At 43.9% G+C, this 24,795-nt stretch overlaps 1 protein-coding gene across 3 annotated transcripts in view; it reads left to right on the forward strand.

Moving 5' to 3' along the window:
- The window catches only part of USP10 (ubiquitin specific peptidase 10), an 85,888-nt gene that overhangs the window by 49,418 nt on the left and 11,675 nt on the right, over positions 1–24,795 (forward strand). For all 3 annotated transcript variants that reach the window (XM_032284584.1, XM_032284583.1, XM_032284585.1), the window contains 8 exons: positions 697–1,737; positions 13,605–13,696; positions 14,231–14,340; positions 14,712–14,767; positions 14,965–15,068; positions 18,441–18,540; positions 19,291–19,468; positions 23,379–23,544. In XM_032284584.1, the coding sequence (XP_032140475.1) occupies positions 697–1,737; positions 13,605–13,696; positions 14,231–14,340; positions 14,712–14,767; positions 14,965–15,068; positions 18,441–18,540; positions 19,291–19,468; positions 23,379–23,544 (1,847 nt within the window). The remainder of the gene's footprint in view (positions 1–696; positions 1,738–13,604; positions 13,697–14,230; positions 14,341–14,711; positions 14,768–14,964; positions 15,069–18,440; positions 18,541–19,290; positions 19,469–23,378; positions 23,545–24,795) is intronic.

The following is a 24,795-nucleotide window of genomic DNA, read 5'->3' on the forward strand; positions in this document are numbered from 1 at the left end:
AATCGAGTGTGAATTTATTTAGAGGACATTTGCATGTGTTCACGTCAGGGCCCTTTTTCAGACTTCATTGAAGGTTATCAGCGGAGGAGACCAGGAGCTAAAGAATTCCGAAGACGGCTTCTGAAGCGGCCCTTGATTCTTTGCTGCTGCTGCTGCTGCTGTTTAATCTTTTTTGCTTTTAAATGGGTACTTGCTAATTTCTCCTATCCAGTATATATAGGATTCTTTGGGTAGTTTTTTGGAATTAAATCGTGTTAATTACAGAAGCTGATTTAACAATGTTTTAAGTCCCAAGTTAGTTGTTATGATCTTTTAAAAATTAAGTTGTCCAAAATACATATTCCTTTATCTCAGGCGTAAGGCAGCTATACAAAAGTCAGATTCCATTGAACGGTATTTTTAAACTGGCAGAATATTATTTGCTTTTTATTACAAATTTATTTTAATTTTACTTTCTGAGAGTCTTCCTTAGCTAGGAAGATAAGTATGGGCTTCTGCTTTTCATATCCCCAAATTAAATATAATTTTATAGTTATTTCATTTTCAGCAAATTATTCCACGTAAGTAAAATATGTAATAGGTTTGTTGATTAGGAAGAGAATTTAAGGTTTTCATTTTTAAAGAGAAAGTTGGTAATTGCTGTTACTTAGAGTTTGCAGAACTGTGTTCTTAACTAATAGTTTTCTTTCTAAACAGGACAAGAATATCAGAGAATTGAGTTTGGTGTCAATGAAGTCATTGAACCCAGTGACACTTTGCCGAGAACCTCCAGCTACAGTATTTCAAGCACATTGAACCCTCAGGCCCCTGAATTTATTCTCGGTTGTCCAACTTCCAAAATGACCCCTGATGGCATCACTAAAGAAGCAAGCTACGACTCCATAGACTGCCAGTACCCAGGTTCTGCCCTCGCTTTGGATGGAGGTTCTAATGTGGAGGTGGAAGTTTTAGACAATGATGGTGTCTCAGGTGGTCTTGGACAAAGGGAGCGTAAAAAGAAGAAAAAGCGGCCACCTGGATATTACAGCTATTTGAAAGATGGTGGTGATGATAATATTTCCACAGAGGCCCTGGTCAATGGCCATGCCAGTTCAGCAGTCCCGAACAGTGTCAGCACAGAGGATGCAGAATTTATGGGGGACATGCCCCCATCAGTTACGCCCAGGACTTGTAACAGCCCCCAGAACTCCACAGACTCTGTCAGTGACACTGTGCCTGACAGTCCTTTCCCCGGAGCTCTTGGCAGTGACACCAGGACTGCAGGGCAGCTGGAGGGGGGCCCTGGGGCTGATTTTGGTCAGTCCTGCTTCCCTGCAGAGGCTGGCAGAGACACCCTGTCAAGGACAGCTGGGGCTCAGCCCTGCGTTGGTACCGATACTACTGAAAACCTTGGAGTTGCTAATGGACAAATACTTGAATCTTCGGGTGAGGGCACAGCTGCCAACGGGGTGGAGCTCCATACCACGGAAAGCATAGACTTGGACCCCATCAAACCCGAGAGTGCATCGCCTCCCGCTGACGGCATGGGCTCTGCGTCAGGCCCCCTTCCTGTCAGCCAGCCCAAGTCCTGGGCCAGTCTCTTTCATGATTCTAAGCCCTCTTCCTCCTCGCCGGTGGCCTATGTGGAAACTAAGTATTCCCCTCCCGCCATATCTCCCCTGGTTTCTGAAAAGCAGGTTGAAGTCAAAGAAGGGCTTGTTCCAGTTTCAGAGGATCCTGTAGCCATAAAGATTGCAGGTATAGTTGAAAAGATGCACATCTAGGGTGAAGCCTCATCAACTGGGCTGATAGACTGTGGTGTTAGATTGTTACCCATAACAGTGGTAGATGACTTGTGTGTTAATAGCAATGTGTGAAAGCGGCCTATGTCTTAAATGTTATCTAAGAGTAAGACAATACAGAAACAGATGGGAGGAGTGGGTGTCATGCCTTTATGTTCAGTGAAAAATCCGTGTCTGTTAGCAGTTCTTTTCTGTTGACAAGTTACGTTTCCGTTTCTTGCCTTTTGTTCAAGTAATTCTGCTCTACAGTGTGAATGTGTAGTGGACTTTTTCTGTCATATACCTTTGGTATGATAATCCCTGATTTGTACTCACTGTGTACTACTTCTTTTTTATATTTCTTAAGATATAAGAAAGCATTTTGTGACTTAACATTTTTTTATGCCTGTTTTGGATTGAGTAAATGGATTTTATTCAGAATTTTGGTACCCCAGGGTCAGCTCTTGAAAAATGTTAAGAGTTCAGCCCAGAGTTAACGTTTTAAAGTGCTAAGGCTCTAAAGTAGAAAGTATTCACAATAAAAATATAAAGCTGCATAATTCACAGGTTGTTTTTAAACAGTTGAAGTAGGAAGTCAGAAGCACAGTGGGGTACAAAAGAGGTGTGCATGTTTATACAACATGTTGCTTACCGATGGCTGTGCGTTCTGCCATGTGTCGCTTAGCGATTTTTGTCGTTGTGTACACGTGGCAGAGCATTAGGCTAGTGGTACGGCCTGTTGCTCCCAGGCTCCAAACCTGCATAGCCCGTGACAACCGAGTACCATAGGCAGTTGTGACACAGTGCTAAGTATTTGTGTGCCTGAACACATCTAGGCATAGGAAAGATTAAAAAAAAAAAAAAAAAAAAAAAAAGGTTCACTTGTATAGAGCGCTTACCATGACTGGAGCTTGCAAGTCTGGAGTCGCTCTGATTGTCAGTGATGAGTGGTGAGTGAATGTGAAGGCCTAGGACATTACTGAACAAAGCTGACTTTATAAACACTCTACACTTAGGCTATAGTACTTTTATTTAAAAAAAAAAATTTGTCCAGTGAGAAGTTAACCTTAGCTTACTGTAACTTTTTAACTTACTAATTTATGTTTAAATGAAAAATTCTAAACCTTTTGACTCTTTCATAAGAACACTTAGGACACACACTGTACAGCTGTACAAAAATACTTTCTTTTTGTTCTTTATTAAGCTTTTTTCCTATTAAAATCTGTTTTTAACTTTTTAAACTTTCATGTTAAAAACTAAGACACAAACATTAACCTAGGCCTACACAGGGTCAGGATCATCAGGACGTCACTAGACAATAGGAGATTTTCAGCTCCATTATAATCTTGTGAGACCATCATATGTGTGGTTCCTTGTTGACCAGAATGTTATACCACGCATGGCCATACATGTCTTAAGAAGCAGAAGCTGTGTGTTCAGGTTTGATTCTACCAAGCTTGGTAGCCAGGTCTTCAGATTCTTAACTCTAGTAGCCAATTTGTTATAAGTCAGATCCACTACCACAAATTCCCTTAGTGGGCATACTGCTAAGTGAAGGCCCACTTATTTTTCAGCAGCATTTAACTGAGTGAAAGTCTAGTTTCATTAGAAGACCTCTTGATGCTGGTTATAATAGAATTTGACTTTAATTAGTATCTGTCTGTTTCTACCGAGACAGTGATTTTTGTATTATTAATTTTTGGGAAAGAGGGAGTAGGGAATTATTTAGACAAACATACGCTGTTCTGCCAGGCACGATAGTGTGGAGATGCGGCTTGAGGATCGCTTGAGCCCAGGATTTCGAGGCCAGCCTGGGCAACGTACCAAGACCCCATGTCTCTCCCTTTTTTTTTTTTTTTTTTTTTTTTTTTTCTTAAAAAAAAAAAAGGTTACACACACACACACACTTGAAATGGTCAGCTGAGCAACATACTGAGACCCCATCTCTTAAAAAAAAAAAAAAAATGTTACACACACACGAAATGCTTGTTTGTTTTTTTGATCTCAGGTTTATTTGTTTCAAATACCCTCATTTCTAGACTATTTCCGCTATCATTAAATCTGCTTAATAAACACCAACTAGTTTTTATGCCACCAGAAGTGAAATTAAGAAGGCAGATCAACTGAAAGAAAAAGAATCACGTAAGGAATTTTGAAGTGAAATACATTAAACTCTTGATTACTCTTAAACTGTTTATCCACCTGAATAGGTTCTACTTGGACCTTCTTGGTGGCAAGGCCATCTCCTTGGTATAGGTTACGTGTCAACATTTTGTTCCATTGGCTGTTTTTTTAAAGCATAAACCATCATTTAAGAGGAGAAGGACACGCCAGGGAGGAGCATGTCAGCAGAAACACTCAGTGACTTCCTTCAGCTCCAAAGGAAGTAGGAATCTAAACACACAAGGCCTGTCCTGCTGCGGGTTGGAGAGGCGCTGTGTTTCACTGACTGGTCTGAGGGGACAGTTGCCAGTTTTCAGTAGCAGGCAACAAAAGGAGACTTAATACAGCCAGGCACGGTGGCTCATGCCTGTAATCCCAGCACTTTGGGAGGCCAAGGTGGGCGGATCACTTGAGGCCAGGAGTTCGAGACCAGCCTGGCCAACATAGTGAAATCCCGTGTCTACTAAAAATACAAAAACTAGTTGGACGTGGTGATGCCTGGAAATCCCAGCTACTGAGGAGGCTGAGGCACGAGAATCGCTTGAACCCAGGAGGTGGAGATTGCTGTAAACCCGAGATGGTGCCACTACACTCCAGCCTGGATGACAGAGTGAGACTGTCTCAAAAACCAAAAAACTTAATAGCTTGTGTTTGAAAGTAGTTGCAAAACATGACACTCCTTGAGACTTAGGAATTCTCTAAAAAAAAAGGAAAAAAAAAAAAAACAAAATGACACTCTTATTGAGTATGGCAGACGTGGGGGGCGCCTTTGCTGTTGCTTCCCTCAGCACAGATCATTTGGAGTTGACGAACATGTGATGTTTGAAATTGAACATACTCTTTTAGTGAACATTGAACTTTTCCTGGGTCTTTACTAAGGAGCATTGTCATATTACTAGGTTAAATTATATCAGATGTTTCCACATCATACATAGAGCTATTTTGTATTTGATGTTTTGCTTTCAAAGTTATGCAACAGTGTATTTTGTTTTAACAGAATATAAATAATGCTGGGTAAGGAGAGTGCCAAGTGCCCAACAAATTAAGTTAAAATTCCAGTGAAAGAGAACTAGGAAAACTGAGCTCTTGAACAGCTCTATAAACACTTCGTTGAAGTATCTAGCAATGTCATTTGTTACGAATTGTTAGTCAAAACCTGTTTATTTGATTTTGCGCAGTGGTTTTATGCCTAAAAGTTGTTGGATAGAGAAACAGTTACCACAGCTTGGGTCTTCTCAAATGAATTACCCTGTCCGTGTTTATTTAAGTGTAAATGAAGATACAGTTACGTGCTGCCTCATGATGTTGAAATCAATGACAGACCGTATGTGTGACGGTGATCCCATAAGATGATAATGGAGCTAAAAAATGTCTAGTGCCCAGTGATTGTGTTACAGTTGCCTGTGGCATTCAGTGCACAACACACTATGGGGGTTGTGGCATAGGAGCACTAGGCTCTGGCATACAGCCTACGTTTGTAGTTGGCTGTACCATCTAGGTGTGTGATTGCACGATGACAAAATCGCGTAATACGGCATTTCTCAGAACGTATCTCCGTCGTGAAGCATGGCTGTATACCCTAAGGCTGGTCTTTGCTCTGGCAGTTGATACGTCATGCATATACTGTCCCCGCTCCTTGGGGGAAATGGTTTCTCGGATACTTTGCACTTCCTCTTCAGACTCTGAAGTGGCACAGGCAATGGTCATGTAGTGTGCTGTAAGCTAAAAAGGCACGGCACCTGCTTGCAGGAACCCAGCCTTGTGGAGTGAGAGCTTTGTCCACATCTGATTCGATATGTTTATATCCTCATACTTGTTACACGTCGTTCCACTTAAAAAACGTAAGTTGATCGAAAGCCAGTGGGTAGTGGTACATTTTGGTCCCTTGGCTGACCTCCACCTGGTTCGGTGGCCAAGATAGTGTGTGTTCTTCCAAATTGATAGTAACGAGGAAAAGAAATGCACTTGGAGAATGTTCTGGACAGTTAGGAAGACGACAGAAAAGCAGGCCAACAACATCAGAATGTCGATTAGGGTCAGTTATTGAGATTGAGTTCTAGGAATCAGAGTTCTGCACCTTGCATATTGATGATGGATTTTAAGTGGTAATAGGACCCCTAAGTCCAAATTCTAGGAAAACAAAATTTGATGTGTAAAATATGTGTAAGAATAATTATAGCTTATAATGACACAAAAGTTTACAGTGCCGATATTGCCTTTGAGTTTATAGACAATTTCAGCGGGCTGATTTGTGACAACCCAAGTGAGCTGCCATCTACCCTGTATGTCTTTAAAAAAGGTTATTAAGCAACTCCTTTTTTCTGTATGTCAGCAGATTTCATATGAGTTAAGTTTCATTTCAGCCTTTTAATGTGAGTCATTACAAAAGTGAAGTACAGGATGGCATTTTGTGCCTTTTCACAAACATTGTTCTAGGCAGCCCCACCAACTCCTATGACAAAGATGGACTAGGGAGGCCATCTTCTAAAGTTGCTGTCTGAACAGTTAAACAGTAAATTATACCAACAATGAGGAATTGAAAAGAAGGCTTCTGGAGGAAAAGTTACAGTCACCTTCTGATTATGTGCCCTAAAAGAAGGTGAAATAGATAAACCAATGACAGTGACTTTGGAATGCAGGTCAGACTTAAAGTTTCAACCTAGAAATTCCCTGCCTTGTATCCTTGGTGGCCTGCCTTCCTCATTTTGATTCTTTTAGCCTCCATAATTAGACTGCATATTGGGCTTTAGACGAGGAATAAAGTAGTAAATGGAAATGTTGATGCTGAAAGAGGAATTTAATCAAGTAGAACAGAGGGATATTAGACATTGGAAAGTGGTATTAGCTCTGGCTTGTCCATAAGACCGGACTTTTATATAACAGTAGGATTCATTCACTCAAACATAATCCAGTCCAGTCTTAGGAGGAATTAGAATTGGTTTCGCACCCCTGTTCTTTCATTACGAGGGAGAAGAGGGGCTCATGAACTTCATGAAGCACTAGTGTCTCCTTCAGTTTATGGTAACTGAAATGATTCAGGATGGAAGCCTTAATAATGCACATGTGATATGTTACAAAACTGGACCCTAACAGTTTTTTGAATGTTTGGATCTTAAGAGAAAATCTTTGACAATAAGTATTTAATCTCATTTCTTAGAATCATCCCTCTTGAAATGGAACTTTATTTTTTTTTATTTTTTATTTTTCAGTCTGTGCTTATCCGTTAAGAACTTTATTTAAAAAAAAATTTTTTTTTCTTAAGAGACGGCCTCACTCTGTCACTCAGACTGGAGTACGGTGGCGTGGTCACAGCTCCCTGCAGCCTTGAACTCCTGGGCTAAAGTGGCCTTCCTGCGCCAGCTTCCTGAGCAGCGGGGACCACGAGCAGGCGCCGCCATGTGCAGTTGGTATTTTTGTCTTTGTGTAGTAGCAGTCTTTATTGCCTAGGCTGATCTTGGAACTCTTGTACTCACATGATTTTCCTGCCAAAGCCTCCCAAAGTGTTGTAATTACAGGTGTGAGCTACCACACCAGGCCCCAAATAGAACTTCATTAATATATCCTTAGTACAGCTAGTGCTCGACTTATGACCACGGCCGGGACCGCGGACCGGTCATAACACGATTTGGTCGTAAGTTGAGTAGGCTATACGTACAGTTGAAATGGTGCACGCGGAGATGGTAGTGCTGCCGGAAGCTGGTCCGCAGTGTCGTACGCCCAGCTGGGCAACATTTGCGCTGCCAGACGCAGAGCAGTCGTGGCTAGCGATTGTGGTCGTAAAGTCGAATGGTCGTAAGTTGCATAGGTGGTAAGTCGATCAATACCTGTATGTCAAGATGTTTAAAACTTGTCAAGATTTTAAGGAAGTTGGGCTAACATTTCTTCTTGAGATGCTGAAAATTGTTGATTTTCTCAAACTCTTACATAAATTAATTTGCTTTTCCCGTCTCCTTCCACCTCTGTTAGCTCTTTGTTTTCTAGGGGGGGATTGTGTAGTGAGCTGACCCTCTTACTGGGAGTGCTCTGCTCGTGTATTCACATGTGTGCTCATTTTTGCTACAGCTCAGCATGGGGCAGCTCCTTATCTGTTCCAGGTGGGGAGTGATCTGCAGATGAAGGAAGTGGCAGGGCCAGGCTGGGAACCTCAGTCTTCTGGTCTATGTGTCTGGGTCCCTTGCCTTTACTGTGCTTCTTCATGGGAGCTATCATTTAGACTTTTTGGACCATGAGCTAAACGACCTTTAAAGTCTGTTGAGTCATTTCTAACAAATTTGAATGGAGTCATTTGCCGTAACCAATAACTTTAATCTCTAGATGTTTGATTCATCCTGTATTACTGTCTAATGAGAACTTACTGTATGCCACACACTGTCTAGTTGGAGTAATGATTAGCCTTGCCTTGAGGGTAGTCTAAGGCATAAGATCAGAAAGGAACAGATGGCAGCTCTTTGGAGAGAGAGAGAAGTGATCACTGGCAGAGGAGTGTTGGGGGCAGTAAACAAGGAACGGAGGCCTCTTGCGGCTGATAGGGGTGGCAGCAACAGGCTGAGGACACAGAAGGCCACTAAGTCCTGTTACCTTGGATGGGGAGGGCTTTGCTTAGCAGTTGGCAGTATGAGTCTTGTTTTTAAGGAGCCTCCTATCCAGAGAAAGAGGCATACACCACTAATACCAGGTACACAGTGATGAGGTCAGCTACCATGGAGACAGTGTGGAGAATCTTGAGTGCCTTCAATCAGTCTTACTCTAAGATTAGGATTTAGAATCGTTATAAGAGAGTAATAACAGAATGATATGGTAGTTTATGAAAGACTTGCCACTAGATAAAATCATTAAGAAAAATCAGCTGGGCGCAGTGGCTCACACCTGTAACCCCAGCACTTTGGGAGGCCGGGGTGCGCGAATCACAAGGTCAGGAGTTTGAGAACAGCCTGGCCAGTGTGGTGAAACCCCATCTCTGCTAAATACAAAAATTAGCCAGGCATGGTGGCAGGCACCTGTAGTCCCAGCTACTTGGGAGGCTGAGGGAGGAGAATTGCTTGAACCCGGCAGGAGGAGGTTGCAGCAAGCCGACATCGCACCCCAGCCTGGGCAACAGTGAGACTCTATATCACACACAAAAAAAGAAAAAAATGGAGATTGTTCAGTGTCTCTTCTGTATTTTCCAAGTCTGTATTTATTCTACATTTAACAATATTGTGCCAGAATGGGCTTTCAAAGACTGTCAAAGGCTTGAAGAGGTGGTTTACATTCCCTAGCACATGTCCTGAGGGTCCATGTGTTCTGTTTCAGAGGTTTTGCTCCTTTCGTTTTTGTAGGTGTGTCTGTGAAATGATGTTGCTTGCAGCTATTGAATACACCACTAGGTGGTGCTAAAAGACTTGATTTTAATACCATGGAAGAAAAACAGTGAAACTGCTTTTTAACCTGCCTGCATCTCAAAATAAGCAAGCTGGAAGCTGGCATTGATTTAAGGGAAGGGTTGGTGTAGAAACTAAAGGTTTCTGTCTGACCAGTTCGTGCCGTTTCACAAATGAATGCTGGGAAAAAGTTAGTTTAAGGTTGATTTATACATCTTCTGATTGCATGGAGACTGAATGTCCAAGCCTCCAGGCCGTGCAGATTATTCTGGGCCCGTAACTCAGATAAGAATATGAACGGAGGCCAGGTGCAGCGGCTCCTGCCTGTAATCCCAGCACTTTGACTAGCCTGGCTAGCACTGCGAAACCCCTTCTCCACACTGTCTCCAAAAAAAAAAAAGGAGCTGCGTTTTCAGACAGAGCTTAGGGCAGCCGGTACCTGATTGCTCTGCACTTGCTTTCCTTTTTTTTTTAGATGGAGTCTTACTCTGTCACCAGGCTGGAGTGCAGAGTGCAGTGGCATGATCTTGGCTCACCGCAATCTCTGCCTCTTGGGTTCAAACGATTCTTCTGCCTCAGCCTCACAAGTAGCTGGGACTACAGGCATGTACCACCACGCCCAGCTAATTTCTGTATTTTTTTACTAATAAGAGATGGGGTTTCACCATGTTGGTCAGGATGGTCTCGATCTCTTCACCTTGTGATCTGCCCACTTCGGCCTCCCAAAGTGCTGGGATTACAGGCGTGAGCCACTGCACTCCGTCCTTGCTTTCATTTTAAGAGTGGAGTTAGACTCCTCACAAAGCATGTTTTTCAGTCTGTCAGAACAGGTCGGCATGGAAGGGAACTTTCAGGCAGATCTTGTATGCCTGGCCCTGGTGGCTTCCTTCATTTCCTTCCAGTACCAGTGCTAAACGGGAATGAACGTCTTCAAGCCCTGTCTTGCCTCCGTCCGGCATCTTCACCATGACTGCCCTAGAAGACCTTTCCTCCCCTGTCATCAAGAAACCTGAAGCTGCTCTTCACTCCCCCACCCAGAAACTCTGCTGCATCTTCCTGAATCCCTAGCTCCTTGTGTCTGTGATCCTGTCTCCCTCCGCAGCCCGGCTTCCGGCTGAGCAGCCTGCCTTGCTGTCTCCACTCCCCCACGCTGCCCCTGCACACTTCTTGCTTCTCTCCTCTTCCAGCCCTGCACTGTGGGGACCTGTGTGTGTGTTTGTGTGATTATAAATCTGTTGAGTCTGGGAGGTTGAGGCTGCAGTGAGCTGTGAGTGCGCCACTGCATTCCAGCCTGGGCAACAGAGCAAGATCCTGTCTCTAAAGTAATAATAATTATAATTGGATATGGTGGTGTACACCTGTAGTCCCCACTACTCTGGAGGCTGAGGCGCAAGAATTGCTTGAGACCTGGAGGCAGAGGTTACAGTGAGCCAGGAGTGCCACTGCACTCCAGCCTGGGCGACAGAGTGAGACTTGGTCTCAATAATAAATCAGTCACTTGCTGGTCTGAGTATAAACATACTGTTTACCTGGTGTCATCTGGATACCTCTTACCAACATCTCTAAAACTGAACTCATCACCACATGAAACAAAAAGTAACCTGTTGTATTCCTCCTCTAGCTGGATGGCACCACTGCCTGAGCCATTGATAACCTTCTAGTATCTCTGTTCTTCCTCAGCTTCCATTTGCTGTCTCTAGTCCCTCACCTTCCCAGTTTCTGCATCCCTTCAATGGGGCTAAGCATCCTTCCCCCATCCCCCAACAGCCCCTCGGTTTAGCCCGCACAGTATGCGTTTGCAGCCAGGGACATACATTCCTTCCTTTCACTGGTCTGTGAGCTCGCCTAGGGCAGGACCACCTCGCATTCATCTATGTGCCCTCGTTCCCCGGTTCCCAGGGCTCAGCAAGCATTTACTCGCCTGTCAGTGAAAGGCAGCATGTCTTTTAACAAAGGTTTCAGCCATTCACTAAGGCTCACGCGTATAATCCCAGCACTTTGGGAGGCCGAGGCAGGCGGATCACTTGAGTTTAGGAGTTCGAGACCAGCCTGGGCAACATGGTGAAACCCTGTCTCTACTAAAAATACAAAAATTAGCCAGGCTTGGCGGTGCATGCCTGTAATCCCAGGGATTACATGGGAGGCTGAGGCAGGAGAATCACCTGAACCTGGGACACAGGCTGCAGTGAGCCGAGACTGCACCCCATCCTGGGTGACAGCAAGACTCGTCTCAAAAAAAGGTTTCTATGTTAAAAAGATAGCAGGTTTTGAGTCTTAAGGTTAGGTAAAAAAATATTGTCATTTGATACAAAAATGCTATGGCAAAGGCTTGCTGGAATCATGCTGGACTTTTTATTTGAGCAGCTATACCTTTACGTTAGAGTATTGATGGTTATTCGAAAATGCGCAGTCCTGGCAGTGCAGTTATATTAATTGCTGTTCTGTGGCACACACTAGAAATGATAGACTGTTGTGGTGATATGGCTTAAAGACAAGTGTAAAAATCCTGTAAATAGACTGTAAGCCTGTGGGGAAAAGTATCTGAAAACTTGGAGTAAAAGGGATTTTTAAGTGGAGCCCATTAGATATTGAGGAAAGGGCTCAACCTGTTGAGTCAGGGAGACCCAGGTTTACAGATCATTTCAGCTCTTATGTGACCTCAGTTTTCTCATCTGTAAAATGGGGTGAGTAACTCTGTCTTTGACAGTAGGGTTGTTATGATAATTATGAATAATACACACAAAATTTCTAGCAAGAGTGTCCCCCACATGACAGGGACTGTCTCTGCTGGGTGTTACCACATGCAGGCTTGGGGTTTAGTTCGTAACTGATCCGTTTGTTTATTTCAGGGCCCAGTTCTGTATTCCATATTAAGAGAGAGGGGAGCTTTGCACACTTACTCTAACTGAGCAGATTCCACAGAATCTGTAATGTTTTACTTTTGACAGAAGAGCTATGCAGAAATTATTCCCTATGCTGCTTCATTTAGAAGGAGGAAGAGGACATTTATTCTCATAGGAAGGAGGGAATGAGGGGGTGTGTGTGTGTGTGTGTGTGTGTGTGTGTGTGTGTCAGAGAGAGAGAGAGAGAGAGATTGATTTGTATTTTGCAAGTTAATTTCTTCATTTGCTGTGCCTGGGGTCTGCCAGTACAATGTAGTTGAGAAAAGAAACGCTCATTTTTGAGCGATACCTTAGCTGGGTGCTAGTACCAAATGTATGCCATTTTACTTTTTCTTTCCTAGTATACAATTTGTTTGTTTAGTATACTCTATTTTAAAATGAATTTTTTATTTTTGTCGGTACATGGTAGATGTATATATTTGTGAGTTATGATTAGTGTACAATTTAAAAGTAAAGGAGATAGTGTGGATTGGCTGCAGGTGATGGAGTTCAGGCCCTGGCCGTGCTGCCTGGCTCCTGTGTGATCACAGGTAAGTCAGTTCATCTTTGGGGGCCTCCGTTTCCTTATTGGTGAAAGGGGAACAGTGGTGATACTCCTAAATGACTGAGGATTAAGTCCAGCCAATTAAATTGTGAAGAGTAGGCTAAATGTAGAAGGATTTATAAAGTGTTACCATCACCATTAGAAGATTCACAGTGGGACTGGGGGAGATTGTGTCTTGTTTTAAAGCATTTCTGATGGTTAATTCTATAAAGATGGCATTCACAGAGTGATATCCATGCAGGGGGTGAACCTGAGGCTAAGCGGCGTGTTTGTAAACGGAATAGGGAATTACAGTATATAAAACAGTTGCTAAGCTGGGTTTCTAATGGACAGTTTAATTTGTAGAATACGGTTTTCTCTGAAAGGAGTGTCTTTACTCACTGAACAGCCATTGAACCCCACAGTGCTGATACGTAGGGTCGGCATTAGTTGCTAGGGATGTAGAGAGGACTGAGACTCGGGTTCTGCACAGACACTTTTCTGTGTAGTGTCGGAAAGGCCTTGCTGCTGATGAGACACACCTGTCTAACAGTGTTCAGGGAAGAAAGGGTGTGTCTCTCAGATCTATTCTCTAACAGCAATACCATTTAAAAATGTTTTTGTTTCTCACTAAAATAGGTAGCTCTCATGTTCCCTAGTTATATTCCTCCGGGAAGATAAATAAATATTGCTGTTTGTAGGAAAATATTATTTGAAAAGAAGTTTAATTAATTAGTGTACTTGAATGAAGCTTTATCAGTGTGCGTTTTCTTTGGATATGTGCTTTATTGGAGGGATTTTAAATGCTCTCCCAGAGTAGAGCATATGAAATGATTTAAATGTCTTTTATACCAGATGTCATTAATTTCTTAACTATGCTTCTTCATTCTTTCAGAGTTACTGGAGAATGTAACCCTAATCCATAAACCAGTGTCATTGCAACCCCGTGGGCTGATCAATAAAGGAAACTGGTGCTACATTAATGCTGTATCCTTCCTGGAGGCTGTCCGCGAGGCCGGCCTGCTGCAGTGCTGTCTCCTTTGGGTGCATTTGACTTAGTTCAGCCTCCCCGGGCCATCTGGCCCTAAATGATCTGTTACTTGGTTGCCTACCTTGCTTATCAACAGGGTTATTCCTGACCCCAGTCCGTCTCCCCCTAAGAAAGAGGGTATGTTGGGATGTGAATGAGCGCTTCAGGCAAGCTTACTCTCATCAAAAAGGCCACAGATAGTAGGGCAGAGCAACCACTTACAACTGGAAATATGGTTTTAATGGACAACTATCTCGGTTAAGCCAAGTTCTTGATAAATGACCGACTGCTTCATAGCTCCTTACCTGGTTCTCACAGGCGAGCTATCCTCACGTTTATTTGGTTTATCCCTTTTTGTGGTTCCATCTCTAAGTAGTTCAACACCCTTGGCTTACTTAGGTTTTTAAAGGTGTTCTTGCGCTTAATGTGCGTTTAGGGAATTTGGTGTGTCTGTTTCATTTCCTTTACACTTCCTTACTGCCACTGTTTAGACACTGCAGGCACTGGTTGCTTGCCCTCCAATGTATCACCTGATGAAGTTCATTCCTCTGTATTCCAAAGTGCAAAGGCCTTGTACGTCAACACCCATGATAGACAGCTTGTAAGTAAGGCGGTGAGAGATGGGTTAAGTGGTGGGGTTTTTATTTCCCCTCTGATAATTAGAATTGAAATAGTTTAGTAAAAAAATATACTGTTCATGATTTTATATGGATTTTAACCAGAAATGGAATTGGAGCATTGTTTATCCGTGTTCTTCAGATTCAGTAGAAAATATTTTTGTGTTTACCAGCTTATATCACTTAAAATAGAACAAAAATTTATATAGAAAAGACTTGAGTTCACTAGCGAGTAGCATTGTTACCTGAAATCTACTATATTCATATAGCTGATAGTCTCCTTAGCCATCAAAGCTCCTTAGTAAAAGTTATATTTTAAAAACTGCACTGTTTAACATTTTCTCCCCATGTTTAGTGTCCGGCTAATGAATGAGTTTACTAACATGCCAGTACCTCCGAAACCTCGACAAGGTTAGTAGAAAAGTTTTGTTGATGGCTATTACGTATTGGGGGTTGACTTAAATTCTTGTTGGGAAGAGATTGTCTTTTGACTTACGCTGTTCTCAACATTCAGCCAGGTGGGAGGTGGGGGGTTTTGATGATGTTGCTTTTTCATCGTTTAGGACTTCATTGTAGTTAGAAAAATCTGTGTCCTGTTTCCGTTGCAGCTCTTGGAGATAAAATGGCGAGGGATATTCGCCCTGGAGCTGCCTTTGAGCCCACGTATATTTACAGACTCCTGACAGTTAACAAGTCAAGCCTGTCTGAAAAGGTTTGAGACTTCTCTAAGTAGCTAGTATCAGTGTTGCCTTTTGTTCCAGCAATTGTGTGGTAACTGTTACTTATTCGATATTTGCCCTCTGTCTCCAGCACTATAAGTACATGTGGGTTTGTAATAGGGTCCATTGCTTGGATGAACTGAAGTGTGTCACAGCTGTCATCATCTGACCTCACTCAGATAACTTCTGTGGTGCACCAAGCACTGTTCTTGGTACTTTACATATAGTAACTTAGTTGACTCTGTGAGTAAGGTATGATTACGATCTACTTGTTACAGTTAAGAGAAGTGAAAGCCACTGGTTGAGGTCATATAGCTAATGTAGCTGGCAGAGCCCAGTTTTCAAGACAAGCTGTGTTAACCACCGCACTGTATGCCGTTGGGGTAGAGTGGTGTCCATTGGGCCTGGAATGATGGCAGTGTTCAGAAGAGCTGATGTCTTCACCATGCTTACAGGCTTAAGTAGCTTTTTGATATACTTGATTCCTTTACATACAGTTTTAAAAATAACATATTTTGTTACTAAAGGCATGGGACCAAGGGGCCAAGGCGCCCTTATAAAAGGCCCTGGGGCTATTGAGAGTGAACTGGGCCACGCTTAGCACAAGTAACTGGAGCGTTTCTTTCTTCCCTATCTGTGAAGAATCCGTACAAGCAATCGAAATGATGCTTAACGAAATGGATTCAGAGAGAAAAATAGTTGAAAAAATGCCACTTAAGTAGAGTTCACTTGAAGTTTCATTGCGAAGTGAATGTCCAGAGCATCACAGCAGGATACCACCAGGGGCAGCAGAGAGTTTTAAACTTTTTAAACGCTCGCAATGCAGCTTTTGGTATTGGCTTGGAATTTGCATTTCCCAAGTAATGGGAACATGGTGTTAGGGATGCAGAAATGGGGTAAAGTGCGCCCTCTGCCCTCAGTGAGGGAATGAGGTCTGTAACCCAAATGAGTAGTCAACAAGAGAAGTACAAAGATCCACAGCATAGAGATGCCTTAGAAGCCAGAGGGGGCCGCCCAGCTCAAGTGGAGGCAGAGATGAAGTGGGTGCTCAGGAACCCCTGAAAGATCGTGCACAGAGATAAGGCTGTGAACAAAAGCACCTTTTTTTTTTTTTTTTTTGAGACGGAGTTTCGCTCGTTACCCAGGCTGGAGTGCAATGGCGCGATCTCGGCTCACCGCAACCTCCGCCTCCTGGGTTCAGGCAATTCTCCTGCCTCAGCCTCCTGAGCAGCTGGGACTACAGACATGCGCCACCATGCCCAGCTAATTTTTTGTATTTTGAGTAGAGACGGGGTTTCACCATGTTGACCAGGATGGTCTCGATCTCTTGACCTCGTGATCCACCTGCCTCGGCCTCCCAAAGTGCTGGGATTACAGGCTTGAGCCACCGCGCCCGGCAAAAGCACCTTTTTATGGTTACATTGGTATGGGATATGTTGGGGGATAATGTGAGCTTGGGTGATTCACTGGAAGAACTCAGAAAATGCAGAAGATGATTTATGACAACAAAAGCATGCAGTCAGGAAGGGAAAGGACGGATGAGGCAGGGCCTAGAGGAAACCTCCAGATGCCCCCCCACCCCAAGCCCGGCTGCAGACACAAGGCTGCGCCTCGCTCCTCCAGCACCAGACTGTGACAGCAGCACACATGCGAAATGCCGTCTACCAGGGGAGCTCATTACAGACTCAGTGTCCAGGGTTTTTACTGAGGGCTGGTCCCGTAGGTACCTCTGCCTACCCTGAACCAAAAGTCCAAACTCTCTGAAGGAAAACAAGTGTTCAGCAGAAAGCATGTTGCTTGCACAAACAGTTTAGGCAGAATCTCATATCAGATAATGGAACGATGGGAACCTTTCTGAAATCCAAGTTCCCAGGCACCAGATAAAAAGTCCAACCTTGCAAGCAGGCCTTTCCAAGGAGAGCCAGCAGGCCTGCTGTGGGAGTCTTCAGCACACTTTGGCTGTGCCAGTGTTTGCCCTTTTCTCCACACCTGCAGAGCATGCACTCACACCAGCAGATGCTGTCCATGTCTACTGTTTGAAGAGGGCAAGTCAGCTTGAATGCAGTTTCCTAGATGCTTCAAACAGAACAATTTGCAAGTCCCTGGAATAGGCAGTTGTGCTGTGTAGGATGAAATATGAGCTGATGATGATAAGTAACGGAATCAAACACTCCTGATGTGGGGTTATAAAACTCTCGGGTGACTCATGTGTGAATGATTTTGCCGACGTATGTGTAAGACAGCTCGGTGTTAAATCAGTGGAGATTTTCCCCATGTAGTTTCACTTCTTTCCCATGTAGTTGTCCATCATCAAAGACAGAAGCAGACGTACCAGACTGCTGATGTCACTGCTCAGATGTAACCCTTGCAGTTGAACAGTGAACTGGCCCTGGACGTCTAGTTCTTCATCTTCTATTTCATTTGCCCAAGACAGAATTTTTTTTAAATAACTTTTTTTGTGATAAAGGTAATGTGGCCAGGCATAGTGGCTTACAGCTGTAATCCCACCACTTTGGGAGGCCAAGGCAGGGGGTCACCTGAGGTTAGGAGTTTGAGACCAGCCTGGCCAACATCGCAAAACCCCATCTGTACTAAAAATACAAAAATTAGCCAGACATCATGGCACATGCCTTATAGTCCCAGGTACTTGGGAGGCTGAGGCAGGAGAATCTGTTGAACCCGGGAGATGGAGGTTCCAGTGAGTCGAAATCGCACAACTGCACTCCAACCTGGGTGACAGAGTAAGACTATCTCCAAAAAAAAAAAAAGCTGGGTGCAGTGGCTCACGCCTGTAATCCCAACACTTTGGGAGGCTGAGGCTGGTGGATGGTGGATTGCCTGAGGTCGGGAGCCTGAGACCAGCCTGACCAATATGGAGAAACCCGTCTCTACTAAAAATATAAAAATGAGCCGAGTGTAGTGGTGCATGCCTGTAATCCCAGCTACTCGGGAGGCTGAGGCAGGAGAATTGCTTGAACCCAGGAAGGTGGAGGTTGTAGTGAGCCGAGATCACACCATTGCACTCCAGCCTGGGCAAGAAGAGCGAAACTGCCTCTCAAAATAAAAAAGGGGGGTGGGGGTAATGTATATTTATTGAAGAAAATTTCAAAAATATAGAAAAGTATAATAAAAATCCTCATTAGTCCACCCGTTTAGAGATAGGTATTTAATCTGTTTCTCCTTTTCCTCCCACTCTTGGGATTTCAGCTGTCCAAGGAAAAGCCTTGTCGTCATGTTACTGTTGGGAAATACCTTACATCTTCCCTTTCAGAGGAGGCACGGTTGGACTGTGCAAGTACCATATATCCTGCGGGCCTTGGGCAGTGATCAGTTAACATTAATGAGATCGTATTTGACCTTTTCAGGGTCGACAAGAAGATGCTGAGGAATATTTAGGCTTCATTCTAAATGGACTCCATGAGGAAATGGTGAACCTAAAGAAGCTTCTCTCACCAAATAATGAAAGTAGGTTCTGGTCCACTAGCCGCAGAGTTGCACCAAGAGTTCATTGTGAACAAATGTTGCATGCTCAGATACTACGTGGTTCCCTGCCCCTCAGATAGTCATTTTCCCTTTAAATAGCATTTATTCCTTACAATAACTTAGTCCTCCAAGAAGGTTATATTTAGGTAAATTGCACTTTATCCTGAATCTCTGTCATTTTCCTTCAACTTTTAATTAGGAAAATGATCAAGCATACAGAAAAGCTGAAAGAATCATTTGATGAATACTTTTATAATTGCTGAGTGAACAGTTTTAAACATATTTTCAGACTGTATACACACAATATATATACACTTACTATATCTATCTATACATATATACATACATACACATACATTTTTCCTGAATGATTCCAAGTTAAGTTGTGGCTAACAGTTCAGTTCACCCCAGGTGCAAGAGCATCCCCTGAGGATGCACACCTGCATAGCCTCAGGCCCTTATCTCACTAAGAAAATCACCTCTAACCACACAGTAACGTGGACTGCAGAGCATCTTCACATTTCCCCAGTCCTCCCAGGAACATCTTTCGTAGGAATTGTTATGAACCAGGATCCCGAGAAGCCATGCCTGCTGCAATTGGATGCCATGGCTCTTCGTGGAGAACACACCCTGATTTCATTTTTAAAACGACAGTTGACAGATCTGTGCATTTTTGTTTTTTGATGTTCTTGTTGTAAATAGTAGCCTAAGCAGATGCTCCCTCCTTTTCAGAACTTATGATTTCCAATGGCCCCAAAAACCACTCGGTCCGTGAAGAAGAGCAGGAAGAACAAGGGGAAGGAAGTGAGGATGAATGGGAGCAAGTGGGCCCCCGGAATAAGACTTCCGTCACCCGCCAGGCGGATTTTGTTCAGACTCCAATCACCGGCATTTTTGGTGGACACATCAGGTTTATGCTTTTCTAGAATAACTCAGTATTTGTCTTTTCCAGGGCTTTGCCGTTTTGGTGAAGGGGGGAGGGATGAGGCTTGCCTTGAGACTTCCTGGCCATGGTGGTTTGCATCCCTGCTCCACTGCCTGCTCTTTTCTTGCACTTCCTGATGCCTCCCTTGTCAGTCCCCACGGCTCGTTCTCTCCCTGCTGGTGTGTGTCTGCAGGGGACAGGGAGCTACTCACTTCCACGCCATCAAGTTCAACTGCTCACTGCTAGGGAGTAAGAGAAAAGCCAGCTACTTAGCTAGACGTGGTAGCTCATGCCTGTAACTCCAGCACTTTGGGAAGTTGAGACAGGTGGAACACTTAAGGTCAGAAGTTCAAGACCAGCCTGGCCAACATGGTGAAACCCCGTCTCTATTAAAAATAAGAAAATTAACCGGGTGTTTTGGCAGGCAACTGTAATCCCTGCTACTCGGGAGGCTGAGGCAGGAGGATCGCTTGAACCCAGTAGGCAGGGGTTGTGGTGAGCCCACATCGTGCCATTGCACTTCAGCCTGGGTGACAGAGTGAGACCATGCGAAAAAGAAGAAAGACATAGGAGTCTATCATCATGACTTGGGAGTAGGCAAAGGTTTCATAAGATTGGTCATAAAAAACAACAACCATAAAAAAAAAAATGTATATATTAGACTTCATCAGCATTTACAATTTGCAACATTTAGGCTGGATATGGTGGCTCAAGCCTGTAATCCCAGCACTTTGGGAGGCTGAGGTGGGCAGATTACCTCAGGTCAAGAGTTTGAGACCAGCCTGACCAACATGGAGAAACCCTGTCTCTGCTAAAAATACAAAATTAGCCAGGTGAGGTGACACATGCCTGTAATCTACTTGGGAGGCTGAGATAGGAGAATTGCTTGAACCCGGGGAGTGGAGGTTGCAGTGAGCCGAGATCATGCCATCGTACTCCAGCCTGGGAAATGAGAGCGAGACTCGGTCTCAAAAAAAAAAAATTTGCAACATTTAAAATCGCATCCAGGAGGCAGAGGTTGCAGTGAGCCAAGATTGCACCACTGCACTGCAGCCTGGGTTACAGAGCGAGACTCTATCTCAAAAAAAAAAACAACAAAAACCCAGGTAATCAAACCATGTGTTTTGGTAAGAGAAGACATTAATGTACCTGGAGGAATTTCATTTATGTTAATAAATTGTGTATATTTAAAGTATACACATGATGTTATGAAATATAGTAAAAGAGTTGCTAGAGTGAAGTAGATGAACGTATTCACTGTCACAGGCAGCTTTGTGTGTGTGTACAGCAAAAGCACCTGTAGTGTTACTTAGTTCACAAACTCCCAAGTACAGTGCACTGAGAGTGACTCTCGTCCGATGCTCCGCATCAGCTCCCTAGACCCACTCACCTGCGTATCCACCACTTGGCGTCCTTTGACCTGCACCTCCCTTCCCGCTCACCACCCCTGGGAACCATGCTTTTCCCTATCTCTTTCTTTTCTTTTCTTTTCTTTTCTTTTTTTAAGATTTTGTGTATAAGTGGGACCGTGCAATATTTTTCTTCCTGTATCTGGCTTATTTCACTTAGTGTAATGTCCTCCTCGTGATTCATGTTGTGACAGATGGCACGGTCTTCTTTTTACAGCGGAATAGTATTCTCTTGTACATGTATACACACCACGGTTTCTTTTCCATCCGTCCATCCACAGACAGGTTGTTTCCCTGTCTTGACTTGTGAACTGATGGAACCAGGTGAGCTAGAGTGTGAAGGGAGGTCTTTTTATACAGACGGACATGTGACTGGGCTGGAGTCTGTGGGCACCTGGCTGTGTGCCAGTTTCCTTTACCAGCTTTTTGCCCATTCACAAAGTTCTTCGGGAAGTTTTTTCTTTATGTAACTGAGAGCTTTTCAATACCACTGTGATGTGGAATTCAGCAAAACTTGTACCATCTCCAAGGAGGCTTACTCATCAGCAGTACTGGAAGGGCCTCATGAGAGCATGATTTCCCTGCAGAGGCCTTGCGGCGTGACCTCCCGGGCGGGGATTTTAGTGAGACTCTTAGTCTAATGTTGTCCCAAAGGCTGTGGACCCGAAAGAAACAGCACCCCTTTTAAGGCATCGAGACTTGATTCAGTCTCTCAGTTCTGAGATTGAATCAGCAACTTTGAACAGGTAAATAACAAGAACCTCAGAAACTTGTGCTGACTCCCTCAGAAGCCGGGTTCTGGTCCTCTGTGGAACTGGATTTAGAAGCCAGTTGAGTGGCCACAGGACCTTGAACAAGTCCCTTCTGTGTTGTGTGCTGTGAGCTCCACTCCACTGGCTCCTTTCTATTCTGGTGCTCTGGAGTGTCCCTGGCAGCTGTGTGGTCAGTTTGTCCCCTGGGAAACGCCCAACCCCAACTGCTGCCTATGGCTTCTTGGGATGTGTTGTGTTGGCAGGGAGACGCCGAGATCCAGGTTGGCGAGCAGCAGTGAGGGGTCAGCACAGCAGCCTGGTTTAGGATTGTGGCAACATCCCCTTTGGGATCGGAGAGAAGGATGAAGGGACAGCTCAAATGGAGGCATGGGGAACATCGTTTTGGCCAGAGGTCAAGTATTAGAATTGCAGGGCCACAGAGCGTCAGCATACCCAAAGATCCCAAATCTGTCTAAGAGTGACCAGTGGAAAATACCAGCGTCCCCTTTGGAGGACTTGCTGGCTCAGATCGAATGGCTCTGTCACGGCTGCCAGCCACACCCTCTCAGGGGTCTCTGTGTTGAAATTGGTTGTTGGTGTTCCGTCTTGAAAAATGGTAAAGCAAAGATAAGGGATTTTTACAACTTAGGAACTTCTTTTCAGCTATTATTAAGCATGATTCTTTATTTGCACCAGTTGAAAGATTTTCTTCTAAAACTCAGCCTCTTCAGAAGTTTTTCAGTTTCCCCAGGAAGACCTTTCCCTACCTTTGTTCCCCTGTGCCATCTTCCCTAAAATACAGGACCACTGAGTCAAGAGGGCCACTTCTTGCTGTCTTCGCTAGCTTTCATGGGTGGTTTCCTCACTACTGTGTTTGTTTTCGGAACCAAGGGAGCTGTTGTCCCTGAAGTCTTCATACTGTAAAGGAGCATGGAGATGCCTAATTAAACCCTGGACAGAAAAGCTTTTAGCGAGGTCTTCACCGCCTCTGTTCTGGAAATTCTGAGTACCTGTCCACACCCATTTCATTCCGTCTAGAAACTAGGTCACCGAGACTGCAGAAATAGAATCCCTGTTGAACCCCTGGAATGTTCCTTGTGGAGGCTAAATGAGAGATGGGCCCAAGACACAACTTTTACTCAGAAAAACTTAGAAAAAGAAATGAAAAACCAGCTAAGAAAACAAGGTCAAATTGGCACCCTTCTTGGACGGGTGGCAGCCTTTTTTCCTGGAATGTTAACTTGTTTTTTATCGTACACACCCTGCTCCCCTTCTTCTTTTTGTAAGACATTTTTATAGGGGAAAATGCCATTAAAAATCCTCTGTTTACCTTGGGATTTCCTCTATTTTATTAGAGCAGCCTCTGATACTTGGAGAAAATGGAAAGCATCAGCGTTTTGAGGCCATGGCAGGACAGTTCGTTGGTGAACTGGTGCAGTCAATAACAGTGCGGAGAGGAGGGGAAGGAATGTGGAGAACGGAATATGCTTTCTTCCAGAGCACTCGAGCTGGGAACATTTATCAGCTGGTAGATTTAGTTGTTAGAAATACTAAGGAGGTGCTATTCAGCAGAATTCTTTTTAAATTCAGGATATTTTTGGCTCTTCTCTGTGGTCTTTTGAAAGTGATATTGAATAATCGTATTTTCAGTGTTTATTCCTCTTGGTTAATCTTAAGGGAAAGTGACAAGGAGTGGTTTCTTAATTTTTTTTTGCTTTTGCTTTCAATTCTTAGGTCTGTCGTTTACCAGCAGAGCTCAAAAGAATCTGCCACTTTGCAGCCATTTTTCACGTTGCAGCTGGATATCCAGTCTGACAAGATCCGCACAGTCCAGGATGCACTGGAGAGCTTGGTGGCAAGAGAATCTGTCCAGGGTTACACCACAAAAACCAAACAAGAGGTATATTCACGGTTGATCTTGAACCTTTCTACTGAGGCGCTCTGGTTTGCTGGAAAGAACACAGAATTAGGAATGAGGGGAAATGGATTTGAGTTCTGCCTCTTAAATCAGTTGCTTAACCATTTTGTACTGCAGGTTTTTATGTTTTTACAGTGAAATGGTTGAAACGTGATCCCAAGGGCCTCTTTTAGCTCTAAATCATGTTACAGAAGGTAATGATCTCCTTTCGGATCATTTATCTGGAGCTGCATTTGATTTTCTGGCAATCTAATCATGATACCACATCAGTGCTACCTCTGACAGAGGCTGAATAGTTTACTTATGTTCATGATACTGTAGGGTACAGCTTTCATTAGATTCGTTAGGATGTCAAAGAGATTCTAAACACATCTGTTTCGCATTTGACTGGAGATCTTCCAGGTCATTGTAAAATATGGTCATCGTTCTGATGCTTTTTACTCTTTGATTGGATCTGGAAAAGATAAGATCTTTGAGTCTTTCAGTCTTCATGAATTTAAGAATATCAGATTATAGCTTGGTGGAGTCCTTGTCAACTCAGTTGGGAGAGACGGATGACGTTCTGCTCTGTGACAGCTTATAAGTTCCTGGCTGTCCAGATGTGCCGGTTTATGGCTGTTTCTACTCTGCAGCAGAGAGTATCTCCTCTGTTTGTATCTTAGGTCGTGGCAGTGAATTCATGAAAATGCACTGGGGAGATGAATTGTGGGCTAATAATTACGGCCAGTCCGTAGCATTCCATGGAAGCGATATTTGAGTAATGGGCAGTGGATGGCAGCTACATGGTGGATTGAGGTGCTCCAGCGTAGAAGACATGTCATCATATTGCGTGACTGGGATGGATCTATCCTTGGTTTACATCGTGTACTCTAAGTCAAAAAGAGCAAAGTAGGGCATAGGGACCCTTAGCACCCCAGGGGTGTCTTGCGTTGGACTGGTCCACCCAGGCTCTTGGGTGATCTGCAGAAGTTTTGCCTGTTCTTCCACCATATTTGCAGATGCGCATCTCATGGGTGACTTTGTTTAAAAAATAGAAGCAGTAGGAGCCAGAGGCAGAAACTTGGTAGTTGGCTTCAGTGACTACACTAGGAAGAGTCTGGCGGTGGAGCTCGCGGGAGAGAGAGGGAATGTGGTTTTTGTGTTGGGGAGGATGCTGGGTGGCTAACTTGTGCACCGACTGTGGGCGACTCTGTCAGCTTGGCTCGCTTCTGTGGCCTGCACCTCCCGAGGTGG

Source organism: Sapajus apella, unplaced genomic scaffold (genome assembly GCF_009761245.1).
Source record: "Sapajus apella isolate SASKATOON/1434 unplaced genomic scaffold, GSC_monkey_1.0 scaffold15, whole genome shotgun sequence".
Classification (NCBI taxonomy): Eukaryota; Metazoa; Chordata; class Mammalia; order Primates; family Cebidae; genus Sapajus; species Sapajus apella.